The sequence below is a fragment of the Planococcus citri genome, chromosome 3, assembly GCF_950023065.1.
Source record: "Planococcus citri chromosome 3, ihPlaCitr1.1, whole genome shotgun sequence".
Classification (NCBI taxonomy): domain Eukaryota; kingdom Metazoa; phylum Arthropoda; class Insecta; order Hemiptera; family Pseudococcidae; genus Planococcus; species Planococcus citri.
The window spans coordinates 33198715-33214309 of record NC_088679.1 but is presented as its reverse complement, the minus strand read 5'-3'; the positions used below and the strand labels follow the sequence as shown (position 1 = coordinate 33214309).

At 33.3% G+C, this 15595-nt stretch overlaps 1 protein-coding gene across 5 annotated transcripts in view; it reads right to left on the bottom strand.

Annotated features, from left to right (window-relative positions):
- milt (trafficking kinesin-binding protein milt) overlaps positions 1–15595 on the bottom strand; it is a 92034-nt gene that overhangs the window by 47526 nt on the left and 28913 nt on the right. For 2 of the 5 annotated variants that reach the window (XM_065357565.1, XM_065357566.1), the window contains exon 1: positions 1438–1822. The exons of 2 other annotated variants lie outside the window; for them this stretch is intronic. Coding sequence is in view for 1 of the 3 variants with exons in the window: in XM_065357563.1 (XP_065213635.1) it covers positions 11244–11589 (346 nt within the window). In the remaining 2 variants the exon portion in view is untranslated. Of the gene's footprint in view, positions 1–1437; positions 1823–11243; positions 11765–15595 lie in introns of those variants that run through there. One more of the 5 variants, XM_065357563.1, reaches the window with a different exon arrangement.

Genomic DNA, 15595 nt, shown 5'->3' with positions numbered 1-15595 from the left:
CATTATTTTATACAAAAGGTCGCCATGTTAATGAAAATAATTATGCAAGACGAGGACGACTTTGAATTGGAAAAACAGTACAGTACACCTTGCGTGTTATTTAAATGCATCGTGTTTTTGATTATCAGTCAGTAAAACGATTCACGCGATTAAAGGGTATTTTCCACCATTTTCTATGCAAATTATTGCACAATTACTTTCTATAAAAACCAAAATCTTCAGCTAAATGTACACAAAAATTCAAACAGTATGGCTGTTTTTCGTTGATTAATTTCGAGAAAAATCTTCAATTCTCATGTTACAGAAATTTGATCAACAAGTTCTTATTTATTGAGTTTTTTTTTCAATGTACTTATGAAAAAAAAAATGGAATACGTGAATACGACTTTTTTTTGGAATCAAAATACTCGGAAACGAGGAAGATAATATCATTACAGGTATATCATATTACAACTGGGACATTCGAGAACCTCTATTTAAACCTAAAATTCACCATTATTATCTTAATACCGTCTAATTTTACGTTTAATCTTCTTATATATAGTCAGGTTACTGCCTAATTTACTGCTATAATCATATTTTAAACAATACAAATAATTTCAAGGCGATTGAACCACTTTAATAATAATTTACTTAACGAGCGATTATTTTAAAAATTAAATGGCCATTGAGAGACGCGAATGGAGAATATTTCCCGCACATAAATGGGCTTTTAAATAATACAAAAGAATCGCCGAGTAACATGTCAACAATTTTGGCAAACAAAAAAAATACGAAGCGTTAATAGTTCGCATTAAGTAGGTAAGTACATCTTGCCTACTCTATAATTTTGCAAGAGGCAATAAACCTTTCAATTAAACATTTCGGCTGGATTTTTCCAGTTCATGGGAAGAAACCTACATTTTCCAGAATGATGTTTTTCTTACTTGAAAATATTATAACACGAAAATGCATCCAAATAAGCAGAGGGCACAAGTACTTATTTCGAACTTAAGAACATCTCATTCACAAATAATATTTAAACAACCGGTACTCATCTCGAATTGTACAATAAATCGCACATACTAGAGGGAAAAAATCAATTTGTAAATCAAACGCATACAAAGAAAAAACAACACACGACTATTTGAAAACACGAAATGTAAACAAAGTCTACATATTCATATTCGTTAAATATCGATAAAACAACATAAACACAGGACTGTTAAATATCGCACCCTTTCTCGAACCAACCTCGGTTCCTATCGGTGATCACCACAAAGAATAATAAAAAAATCATTCTCCTCACAATCCTATATCATGGGTAACTTGCTATCAAAAAAGTCCATAAAGTATGTAGCTCTAATTGCACTGGAAATAATTACCTACGAATCGAACGCTGGAAATTAAGAAGCCTTAATATATTTACTATGAAAATTTTCCACGATGATCGATTACCTTTTGGTAAATTTCCATTCACTTTTTGTAATACAAAAGATCACTTTAAAAATTGGAATAATTAGTAGGAAACTGTGAGAAACACATCAAAAACAGATGTTGCGCGCAAGGGTTGCATATCTGGAGCTGTGTACACAAAATCAATACGAAGATATTGCTTGGTTGCAGCAGAAAGGTAAATACACACGAATGCTACCGCCGAACTAGGTAAAAATTACACAAACACAAATAAAAGTTCGAATCCGGTAAAATTTACACCTTTAAAGATCTCATTCTCGAACGAGCCTTTGTTATCACTACAGAATCACATAGGAATTCGCGTAAAAATCGCATTATTATCGCGCGAGATACACTACTGATAAGAATATGTCATAATAATGCACTGAATTCTCATTTCTCAGTCGAGAAAACACCACCATCACAGAGACGCGATGCCTTTCAAGGTCGGCGACGCCTGAGCGTCAAGACGCATGCGTCATATGGAAATAGGCAGACGACGACGCTCGACATGCATATGGGAAGGCGTACTTTACACTGAGTAATCAAAATGATGAATACATCATACGTTCATATACGATGGCGATGATGATACTCGTATTAAGAATTCGTCGCCTAAAATCCTCTTCAGAGCTTCGAAAATGTACGTCAAATTAACGCCAATTAACGGTCGTATGATTATAATGGCTACGCTCAAGAATGGTACGTTTATCTTACTTATGTGTTTTATCATCTGTAGTGAATCAAGTCGGGACATGCATGCTTTTAATTACACGTACAGCGAGAAAAAATCCATCAATACTGTCGCCGGTTTTGTTATCAAAAATACGTACGAATACGAGTACTTTTCATGCAGTAAATGGTCAATTTTCTTTCGTGTCAAGTTCTCTAATGCTTAATGCCAGATGCCCTAGATATCGTTACGTCGACAGTTAGTCACAGCAGACACAATAGGACTAAATTAAATATTAATCTGACCTGATAGCGCATTATCAGGTAGCAAATTAACAACATTTATCAACTTATGGTGGACAGTAAAAGTTGCCCCGCTTATTAGAAAAAATATAGGAAGTCGTATCACATCAAAGGGGAGCTCATCATGGTCAAAGGAAACTGTCCTCTAAACCGTAACCGAACCGAATGATTTTTCATCATTCGCAGATGAAATAATACTTTCAAGGAAATTATAGCCGACTGAATGATCAATTGACGAGTCATCGTGGTTAAAAAAAAGTTTACATGTCAATTCATGGATTAATGGGATAAGTGGTGCTGAAAGTGTTAATAATGGTCATTTTTTGTCCCATATTTAGTGTTTTCATTTAAAATAACGCAGTCTCATACGAGAGACTTTCCAAGGACGAAAAATGCTTATGAACGTTAAAAATAACTTACGAATACTTGGGCTTAAATATTTTCTTTACTCTTATGGTGAAAATTAAATACTCACCTGAAACAGAAAAAAACAAAAACTCATTAGTCGACTGATAACATAATACTAATATACTAAACTTACAAAATAATTCTTCATCATTTTACACAACAAATGACTTCTTTCGTAACATTTTTTACAGTCGTTTACCAACCACGAGTAAAACTTTGGCTTTATAAAAATATAATGTAAGCTAAAGTGATTTAGATACTAAAAAACATTAAACAGTTCCTAAACATAAATATTAAAACTTCATAAACAGCATCGCGGGGTACGATGGGTGAAATAATGGACCAATCCTGGATCTTGAATTTGGCAGTTTCCAACCGATTTTTTTTTTTTAATTCGTAGGGATGTAGCCATCACCTGAGCAGGGCCGGATTTAACATATTCGCGCCCTCCCCAAGACTTTTTGGCAGAACGTTTGCAATTTCTTGGGGGAAAAAACAATTTTTGGCTAAAAGCAGTACAAGAAGAAGCCTCTTGGAATTTCTGACAAAGAAACGAAATTTTTGACGATTTTTTGGTTTTTTACGAAAAAAATTACAATTTATACGAGAATGAAACTCAAAAATGTTTGTTAATTTTTAGGTTGCGAAAATTTTTGATAATGACTAAGCAATAAAAAAATTTAAAAAACACACAAACGTGATTTTTTGAAAATTATTGGCAATTTTGTAAAATACTTCAAGAGAATTTTAAGTCAAAAAGCAAGACTTTGAAAACTTTAGCAAAAATCAGCTCACCTTATAAAAAGTACCAAATCATGTGCCAAAAAAACAACATTTTCCCGTAATTTCTGAAGATATGTGAGACTTCTTGGAATTTTATACAAAAAACCAATACTTTTTAACCATTTCGCTGAAAAACGAAATTTTTTTTTCATTTTTGAAAAAGCAAAACTTTGACAAATTTTTTTGAAAAGGCGGGCGCTTTTTGGGCCAAATTTCTAAAATAAGTTGAAATTTTCAAAGTTTGTGAGATTTTTTACAAATTGAGCTAAAAAGCTAGAATTTTTGACAATTTTAGAAAAAACTGGAAATAATGGTAAATATAATTATTGGCAAACAAAATATGATTTTTCGCAATTTTTGTGAAAAAAGCGAAACTTTTGGACAATTTGGGGGAACAAATGAGACTTTTTAAATTTTGTTGCAAAAAACGGCAATCTTTGGCCATTTCTTACAAAAGCGAAAATTTTTATCAATTTTTGAAAAAGATGAGAGTTTTTGAAAATTGTTGTCAAAAAACAAGATATTGAAAAAGCGAGAATTTTTGTGAATTTTCTGGTAAAAAGCAAGAATTTGACAATTCAACCTAAAAGCAGGACTTCCTGATAAATTATTGGGAAAAAATTATACTTCTTCCTTTCTGTCATACAAACGAGACTTCTGGAAAACTTCGAGAAAAAATTGTGTCTTTTTGAAATTTTCTGAAAAAAGGGCAATTTTCTGCCATTTTTCTAAAAGTTGTAAATTTTTGACAATCGAAAATCAAAAATCGTGGAAGTTCCTTTACTTAAAAAAACGTGTAGAATCCGAAAATGACCATGGTTTTTTTCGAAAAGCAATACAGATGTCGCTACGAACTCTTGAAGTAGGACAAAAACGGTCATTTTTGCAACTTTGACTATCTCTCCTGACCGCACCACAAAAATAACTCACATTTAAAAAACTCGCTCTGTTTTTTGTTTTAGGATCTAAACTATCGAATTAAGCCCATTTTCAGCTCAAACACAAATTTGCTGTTTTGCCTAGTGTAATTTTAGGAGCTTCATGTGTACTACTAATCTTATTCATGTATTTGTATGCTATCACTTATGTAAGATCAGCAGGAACATCAAAGTTCACAGAATATTTTTTTTTTTAATTGTGAAATTTCTTGCACAGAAGTTGTTAAAAATCATCATTGAAAGAAATCTTAGTAAAATGTTTAAAATTCACTTTTCCAGTCCTTAAAAAATTAACCACTCATCAATGCATCATAACCAGTTTTTTTTTTTCAGTGTTAACAAAATATAAAAATATCTCCAACAGGAAATACGTATCTTCCTACGCAACACTCTTGTTTTTTTTTCAAAAATAAATCTGTACAAGCACATTCTGTCACGTGAAGAAAAATGAATGAATCGTGTCTAGGTAATTTTCCATTCAAAACAAACCAGCTTTCTCGTCGCCAGCACACGAAGACAAAACACTGGATGAAAATCCATTCTTCATACTTCCTAAGACAATAATATATCACCTGACCATCGCATCAAGATTGTCTCACTCGAATTCCTGTTTGTCTCGTGCACTTACAAGGGGGCATAAAATACACCTAGGATCATTAACCCAGTCATTGTTTTCAAGTAATGTCCTTAACCTACCCATTTATAGACATTATTATATTTTTTTTTTCTGTACGTTATCATCACTCGACTAAATCCATATCTTTTCTGGGTACCACAATACACAACGATAAAGATGAGGAAAAAAACACCCATACGTACGTAATGCTTATTTTTTTGGACTCGCACAACACATACATACATGTACAATAAACATATAATTCTACGGTGTTGATTTCGGTGATATCAATCACCAACTCAAACGCCGAAATCGAAATTTATTCCCACATTGTTGGTTCGAGTAAAGCTTTAAAAACACGTACGACCGACAACGAATCAAGCGTGAATGACATCCTCGAATTTACTTTTTGTAGACGTATTTTAAGAGCGAAAAAAAACACCACGTTTTTATCAGGACACAGACCCATTTAAACGACTTTATAACACGAAGAAAAAAAACGTCGGGTGATGGATAATCACATACAGAATCATTAGACCATATACAGGAATCAACGACTTAGCAAAGAGATGATCAATAAACCATCGAGCTCGTACCTTTAGGAATACTTTGTAGCCTTCGTATCAAATTTTTTTTTTCGAAAGAAATGTAATAGGAAATTCAAGTACCCAAACCATTCAAAGGGGTGACCAAAACCATCTCAAAAATGACAATCCTTAATTCTGGAGTTGAACACCCTCCAATGATAACTTGAAGAAAAAATTCCACCAGCAGTTTGAAATTTTCTACATTTTTTGGATTTTTTGGCAGGAAAAAAGTTCGAAATCAAAATTCGTAATTGAAAAAAAATGCGAAATTTTGATAGCAAAATTGACAGTTGGCTTTCAACCAGGACAAGTTATGAGACTAGTAACTCGCTAACTCGAGTCTTGAAACGGTCAGGCAGGTCGAGATACGAACACCTAATAATATAAAACGACGAAAATTTGTTCATTTTACGGAAGAAATTTTAAAATACCTCTCGAGCCAGCGTCGATAGTTTAACGGTAACGTAAAAATATCTGGAGCGTTAATTATACCCAGGTCGAGTATTTCGTAACATTTACCATTCGAATTGAACCGGTCATATTGTTACAGTGTGGACTTTTAAATCGTAAAATTTTCAATTCTCATTTTTTCGCATCATATCGCGAACGTGTTGTGCACTGATATGATTTTTTTCAACGTCATTAATATGGCACTCACTTCCGCGTAAAATTAGCATACAACTTATAGACGAAGAAAACACTACGTTATCGAGAAAGAGAAGAATAAAAATTGTGCAATATTGTAGCTGCTTTTAAGGTTTCTTACTCGTTTTAAGGATTCACTTCTCGAATGCAGTTATAATAAACCCAATATAGCGCATAGTAATCCAGATTAATAATAACAGTATAAATATATCAGTATCCGTTAATACCTGCTATTTAAAAATGACACCGCTTTCACAAAATTGTAGGTAATAGACGCTCGATTCGTGCAATATGCATCGGGTACTCGCTCATGAGTTTTATTTTTATTTTCATTTTCACACAATCGTAGAATTTACCGAGAAAGTACATACGCTACATTACATAGACACATCATACGTAAAATGTTCACAACAATGGTTCACCTGCATTATTCCATTGATCAAGCGATAGATTCAATTGTGACCCGTGTCCGCAGAATAATTATATGTTCGAGTTATACTCGATAATACATAGCATCATAACTTGCTAATAGATAAGAATTTCACGCTTTGCCGAAGACAATATATCTTTACTCGAACGAGATATCGTTTTAATAAGCAGATCCATGCATCGTATACTGGTACATAGCTGCTGAAAAGTAGGCCTATTTCTCTACATTAGGTACTCGTACCTTTCTTGTGGTGTTTCTAGCACCTCTAACCTCATAGCAAAAGAATCCCTCAAACTCGGACATTACGTTATTGTACGTGCGTCTTGCATTTCATACTCGTATGATCATATCTTTTATTCAACCTTTCCATTAGTTATTTTATTCGCAACCGACATTCGAGTAACTAACGGTCAAATCTTAACATATGCAGGATCAAAAAAGATGATGGTGAATTTTTACGATAAGCCTTAAGCCTATTATATGGACTTCAGTATTTGTTCAACCTATTCTAATGACCTATTTGAAAAACACATTTATTCACAATAGCATTAAAATCTCCATTGATCCAACGTATGAGTATTTTCACGCTGATTGACACTACTGAAGAACTTTCCGACATCGGAATACGATTTATTTTGTTTTTTAACAAGTAACACGTGCCATATGCTGAACTGTACAGTGAAAATATACTTATGTACCTGTACCTCATTAAAGGTACCTAAGACGGTTTACGGTTTGTTTACCAGCATACTGGGTAAGGTATGTGGATCATGTAGGCTGTAAAACCAAGACCAGTAGCCATAGCTACAGAATTTTCCAGTTGGAAGCAAATATTTTGAATAATACACCGAATTGATATACGAGAACGAAATTCTTCTCCTCTGTCATATAAATATCTTGATGAAAATTAATAAGGTGTCTGAGAAACAGGAGAATATGCAAAAGCACGACTTTGGCAGAAATTTCTTTTATATTTTTCATTTCGAGGAGGAAAGGGATCGGGTCAAAATTTTTATTCAAGACATTTTTTCGGTTCAAAATTTTTCAATTCTCAAAAAAAATCAAAAGAAGGAGGAAACAAATGGAAAATGTCAAAGTTTGACTGAAAATAAGATGGAACAAAACAGGACTTTTTTGAAATGTTGGCAAAAAAGTGAGACTTATAACAGGAGATTTTTTTCAACTGTAACGATTTTTGGAGAAGAGGGAGGTACATATGCAGGTAAATCAATTTCTATTTAGGATACATACTTTTAAACAGAATCAGAAAGAAATTGAACAAAAATAAAAACCTGAAAAAAAGGCAAATAAATGAAATATTTCGAAGGTTTCTTTTCAAAAAAGGGAGGAAAAATAGTGCTTTTTTTGCAATTTTTTGGGAAAACGTATGATTTTTCAAATGTTTAGGACTTTTTGGAAATTCTGACAAGAAAAGAGGATGCAACAAAAAAAACAGTGCTAAAGACAAGACTGTTGGACACGTTATTAAGGAAGCTAAAAATCAATAAATGGGCAATTCCTCGTCAAATCACACAAAAAATAATTGGATGATGGTAAATCGAATTTTTAAATGTTTTGCATGTATGTAGAAACCATCAATAATGATAAATGACGCAAACCGGAGGTTTTGCGATTTTTTTTAGCCAAAAAAAATCTTAAAAAATGAGCATTTGAAATTTGACAAAATGGCGTTGTTTGAAAATTTCAAACGCGGATGGCCTCGGTAACTAAAACCCTATAAAAATCAATTTAAGTAAATAAAAATAGGAAGTCGGCGAGTTTAAATTTTGAAAAAATTCTTTGTTATGTATGGAATAATACATCAAAAAATTGCAACAGCGTTTTTTGTTTTGTTTTTTTTTTTCAAGAAAAAAATTTCAAAGACTGCCATTTTTAGCTAAAAACCTTCGAAAATTCAAAAAATTGTCTTTTTACACATTTCAAAGATAAGATACATTACATCGCATCACCTAATCGAACACAAATATATTGAAAAATCTCATAATTCATGAATTTTCGCTATCACTGCGCAGAAAATCGTGAAGTTGTTGTATATTGCACTGGATTAGGTGATGAGGAATTTTTTCACTTTACTGTAAAAACACGATGAAAATTTTTTGGCAAAAAAAATGGAATAGAGGAGGGAGAGAGAAGGGATTTAAATATCTCAAAATTTGAAACATCTGTCTGATTCCACTCATTATCAAATATTTTGTTTCCGCCGTTGACTTTTTCACCACTAAAAAGATATAACAGCACTCCAAAAATTTTGAAAAAAATTGAGAGAATAAGCATTTCGTTCTTCGAATCAAAGTATCTACTTCAATTAAAGTGAATTTTAAAATTTCACGCCACAAAAAGCGTTTATCGACCTTTTTAAGAACAAAAAGTTTACTCAGTTACAAAATGTTCGAAAACGCACAAAATGAACAGGTTCTTACTGATTTTCAAAACTTCAGTTCAGTGAACAAATTTTTAAAAAATTTTAATAAAAGTGAGCCTTTTTTACAGTTTTTCCAATACAAAAATGTGTTTTTTTTTTTGCAATTTTGACAAAACAGTGAGACGTTTTCTCACAATTTTGACCAGTAAATAAGCTTTTTTGCCATTTAGTTACTGTTTTATTAAAGTATTAAAAAAAATAAGATCTTTCGCAATTTAGGCAAAAAATGTAAGACTTTTTGTACATTTTCACCAAAAAAAAAAAAATTCTGCAATTTTGTCAAAAAACTATACTTTTTGGTAATTTTGATTTTTTTTAAAAAAACTGTTTTTCAAGCAATTTTTACTTAAGTGTTTTTTTTTACAGTTTTTACCATAATTTTGGCGAAAAGTAGACTTTTTTGGAAACGTTGACCAAAAAACAGGATTTTGTGCCCATTTTGACAAAAAAGTAACTATGCAGTAAAATATTTTAAAATGTTGCCAAAAAATGAAAAATTTTCTGAAAATGTTGACCAAAAAAAATTTGTTTTTTTAGCAAAAAAAAACTAAATCAAACGTTTCAATTTTTAAAATGGATTTTCTGGCAATCAATCAATTTTTTTTACAGTTTTTACCAAAAAAATGCATTTTTTGGTAATTTTTTCAAAAAGAGTAGCTGCCTAATTTTTTTTTTGCTACTTTGATAAATGTACTTTAAATTTTCAACGAAGATGATGGCTATCCCATAATCAAGAAACATGTATTCGAGGATCTACGTAAAAAAAAATAAAACGTCCCGAAAAATCGTAATATATAATTTTTCAAAATTGAAAAAAAAAATTGATGACAATTATTTTTTGAATGCTCAAATCTCAGAGAGACATTCCCAAAATCAAAACAACCAACACTGTTTCATGGTATATGAAAAAAATACGCGAATAAAATATGTACATAACATAGCATCGTCCTCACCATAACTTACACTCTCTATTATACGATTAAACCGCAAACGCCCTTCTCGTAGTGATCAAAATACCCGCGTAAATTTTCCAATTACGAATTTCGAAAGGTTCGGCGAAATTTCACAGGTCACCCGGGATACGATACCTGCGAGTAAACCAACTTATCGTGAACTATTGAAAAACTCGTGACACCTTCGAAATGCTCGCCGATAACCAGCTCGTGATATCGATACAATTTTCGTGACTTTTGAAAACGTTCTATAATTCTCGCCATTCTCTCTGTGCGATCCTTCACTTCACACTTCACAGTTCACACCTTAACACGTTCCCAAAAAAAAGCTAATCCAATCCAATCGACTCGCCAGCCTGTTACGTAATCTCAATCATCGTCCATCATTGATCCCATGACACAGCTATTGTTTCACATCGTTCATCTCGACGCACTTCACTTCTCTGTCGGCTCATCCATGAGAGAAAAGGGCTCAATTCAACTAAGGCACGTGTACTTTTAAAGGCGTCAGTTGGCGTTGGTGTTGATTATACGCGCAGGCACCGGGCACGTGGTGAAAATTACTTACTCTTTTAGAAATAATGTACTGTATATGCTACGTGTGGGAAGGTGGGCATATTTTAAAGCACTTTAAATGGCGCAATATACCTTCACCGTGTATTGGAATTTGCGACTAGATCATTATTTGTCATGACTCAGAAGTTATACTCGGTCATGATGGAGATAGCGGCTGAAACGTGGAAAAAAATTAATAAATTGCGGTCGAGTAAAAATTGGCACTTACAGACGAGTACATTGGTCGTCGTAATTAACCAAAAATATATACACTGCATTGCGACGACCGCATATGCACGAAAAATTATTTCGCAAAAAAAATGCAAATCATCGATTGCTCAACAGCGTCGAATCGAGTCGCTGGAATCCGCAAAAAAGAAAATGGAAAGTTTAATTTTAAATAATTTAAGCTCGTGAAGAATAGCGTAGACATAATTGCAAAACCTATACGGTATTAACCGCCAATTTATACGTACTTCGGTTCAGTTCCGGTACTATCATTCGTAATTCGACGCATTGTTTGTCGCATTTTCTCACATGATACATACATTTGGACAGTTCACCGCATCCTTCTAGAACACGATCGTCATGGGGGTCGTTGGAAGTTTCGATTTCGCCATCGTTGTTTGACAACGATGAAGACGAAACCACATCGTAATATTTACGTAGAAAAACTCGATCATATTTTTTCAATATTTCTACGATCGAATGATCGTCGCCTGATGATGGATGTAGCGTCGTTTGAGCATGGACTCCGATCGGGTCAGCGTCTCCGGTATCTGCATCAGTGATTTTATCTTCATCGCTCATGACATGTTGCATTCGCGACCCTCCGAATAAATGGCACCACACGAAGAAATCAAGGCGAATTAACGCGAAGCTAATTTATGGCACTAAGGTATGGAATTACTCATTTAACTCTACTCGATCACATTTTCGGCGATTTTCTTCCAATACGAAATCCTTTTCCGGGGATCGTACCGCATAAAACACATCACTATAATTTGCAAAACACCACACCGTCAGTAAATCACATTACTATACTTTTTTGGTGTAGTCTTTGGTCAAGCTGAATCGAACAAGGCACGTCTGTCTATTTTTAAAAGAAACGTTTGAAAAATTTCGCCCTCTGTGAAATATCGTTGTATGTATGTATTTGGCATAAAACCGACATCGTCGTTCGAGAGTATGAACTGTGTGACATAACACGTGGGTTACTTTTATTTATAATTCAAACTTTCGGAAAGGGTGGCATCTCGTGTACACGCTAACTATCATTTTGGCCTACAATATCGGCGGTGAGTGGTACCATTCTTATGGTTATTCGAATCGAATGCAGATTGCAACGCGTATTGCACATTCCGCAAACCATACGTTGATCTAGTTCTTATTAATTCGCATCCGCCGAAGCCAATGCACTCGTAAGAATTTTATTTCGATTTCAGTTTATTCGTCAACAAAGCGAAAGCTATAAGTGCAATATGTGTACCTACATGATGGGTAATTATTCGGGCTATTAGTCCGGAAGCGAATAAAAACGAGTGCATTACCCTACAATTATTCATTCATTCAACTCTCATAAAAATTAGATTGGTTTTATTTTCAATAATCTATACACTGGTAAAAAAAAATTACGAGTGAAATGATGTCGAATCAAATTGAAAAACGAGAAATTTCATACTACACATTTAATATCATTTCCTATAAAAATAAAATAAAATTTGTATTAAATTTTATCAAGGGTGTCCACCATTTTTGGCGAGTCATTTTCCCTGACTTTTCTCGGTTTTCCTATTTTCTGAATACTTGAATTAAAGAAGAAGTTTCAGGGCGAAGGAGAGGGGTAGTATGTATTTTCCAAAAGTTTTTCTTCAAACTAGACATTTTATTATTTACTTTTTATTTTAAATTTTTCGGCGGCGGGGGGGGGGGGGTAATTGGGTACAAAAATGCCAAATGAAAATTCAAAAAGGTCGCGTTGTGAACTGATGAAGGCTCGGGGCAGATATTCACGTTGGGCGCCATTTCTAAAGTAGATGAAGTTATTTTTAGGTTTTTGAGAGGGGGTGGTGTCGAATGAAAATTTGTGCATTGATGTGGTAGAAAAACATCAATTTTGCCAATTGATACAATATTCATATGGCTTATGAAAATTTTTCTTTGCTTTCTTGGATTTTCGGAGGCCTTAAATGTGAAATTTGTTTATTTTAAATAAAGGGGAAATAAATTGGCCCGAGCGAAGCGAGAGCGAGAGATTTTGAAAACTTTTAATTCGAGATGGCTAAAAATCGATGGTTTTTTAAATGCAAGTTTTTGGTTTTTCAAATTTTAGAATTGGAATACCTACCTAATGTTTTTTTGAAGGAAGTTACTTTTGAAAAAGAAAAGAGAACAGGCTCGAGCGACGCGAGGACGAAAGCGTCTGAAAATTTGTATTTTGAGAGTAATAAAACGAGTTTTTTTTTTAATGTGAGGACGAGTAGTTTATTTTTTGGCTTTTAAAATTTTATAATTTGAATGATGTTTTTTTGTGAGTTCATTTTTTGGCTTCAAAACTTGATTTTCATTATCTAGAAATTTTTGATTTGTTTCTGAAAAAGAAAAGAAAATAAGCCCGAGCGAAGCGAGGGCAAAAGCTTTCAAAAATTTGTGTTTCGAGATGTGAAAAATAATGGTTTCCTTTCACCTCAGACCCTTATCCAGAATTTGCAATTGATCGTTTTTTTTTCTAATTCCAGGGATTTTGCAAAAAAAATTACGGAATACCTTGGCTTTTCCAATTTTTTTTCATCTATTTCTGATTTTTTGAGCTAGCGTTGGGGGCAAGGGAAAATATTACAAAATATCAAAGTTCAAGGCACAATTAATAAAAACTTTCACAAATTTTAAATTAATCGTACTCAAAAAATTGAAAAATCTGTCCAAAAATTTTGGGAGTCTGATCAAAATGATGATAAACTTGATCCAAATTCCTGACATTGGTAAAACCCGAAAGAGGTGCGGTTTTATACCATAAAATTTTTTAAAACTTCGCATAAGTTTTTTCAACTCCAGAATACCTTATTTGGAGAACATCAAATGAAATTAGAATTATTTTCTGAGGTTCACTTTTCATTCAACTCATGGCTAATTATTTATCAATTTCGGGACGAAAGAAGTCAATGCAGTGACAAATGTGAAAAAATTACAGCATGATTGATTGAATTGTTATACGGTTTTCAAACTAGATCAAAATTATTCCCCGAGATTAGTTATTTACTGTCCAATATTCTGGATTGTGGTGACTAATGTGAAAAAATGACTGAAATGCTTTAAAAATAGGGAAAGGCATTTGTTCTTTCCTTTCCTATCCTCTGATTGTCTCAAGACACGACATTAATGAAATCTTTTAGCTTATAAAAGATTCGATTCTTGAAACAATTAAATTATTATATAATGTATGAAAAAGAAAACAAAAAGTTCAACCAAAAACACGATTCAAAACACAATATGACACTAATTCGGCCAAACACCTCTAACAAAATGAGCACGAAAATTTCTCAATTAAAAAAAAATAGCGTCATAAAAATTTTAAATTTTGCATTTTAAACGACGGAAATCGTAAAGTAAAAAAACCAGACAAATAAAAACATCATCATTACCGAATAAATCAGACACCGGCATTACCTCCACCACAACCTTGCTACCCCTTGAATGTCAAAATGAAACCACCCTCATCAACCTAATCTGTTATTCGTGCTTAAAATTAATTTATTTTTCCGGGTACTAGGCATTTGGTGGTAAAACAAATTAGCAAGAAAAACAGAAAACAAATGAAAATGGAATACGAAATGCGCAAGCAAATCGTCATGGTCATTCTCGGGTTTCCTGCGTCCTAAATACGCTTATCACACCGGGGGATAATTTACACTCTGCGAGATCGATATTTTGCACATTAGCATGACCTTTGAACACGATTCATCGTAGGTGTACGAAATTCGCAGGCACAAGGGTGAAATTTTACATCAATTTCCCCTTAAATTTACGTGATATATCAACTTATTGTACACGGATGATCAACTGGTTGCCGCTCGATTATATCATATTTTTCAGTAAACACGCGACCTACCAAACTACGTAGTGCTCTTCGGAAACAATTTCGAGCGAAACGAATATAATCTGCATTATACTATTTTACTTTTAGGTAAGTAATAAAAAATTCAACCCATTCAAATACGGCGACGATAGCTTTTAAAAACACGCGAAAAAAAAATGATCGATCGTCTTCGTATGACCGAAAACGAGCTCTTGTCGTCCTCAGAGTGCATAGAATTTTATAAATTATTCACATCTACGAACCATATCACACAGTTGGTGAAATTATTATTCTAAACGTAAATCGCTACGCATTCGATACATTTTCCCCCCTTCGATTTATTCAACTTGTATGAATGTATTTCTCGCGACCATAAATGAAACAATAATACACGCATACTTTTTTTTCTACCTACAACCAGTTTCCACATCGTTTCGCACATATAATTCGTGTACATAAGCAATTACATATATATACCGGCGTAATGTATGAATTGGACTGGACAAAAAAGTAGGTGAATTTTTTTTACTATTCCTATTTTTATAAATCCTAGTTCAGCGTTGTAAATCGATAAAACAACACGAACAATGCCATCATAAGTGAAGCTTATCAGAAAAAAGTGCCACCGGGAACCGATTCCAAAGTCAACAGAATCGTATTTACTCGCTACAAACTGTGATAAAAGTCATGTTTTTTTTTCCAAACCACTAATTCCAAAAAATATTAAAACACGAGTAAGCGAAGCAAAGTACA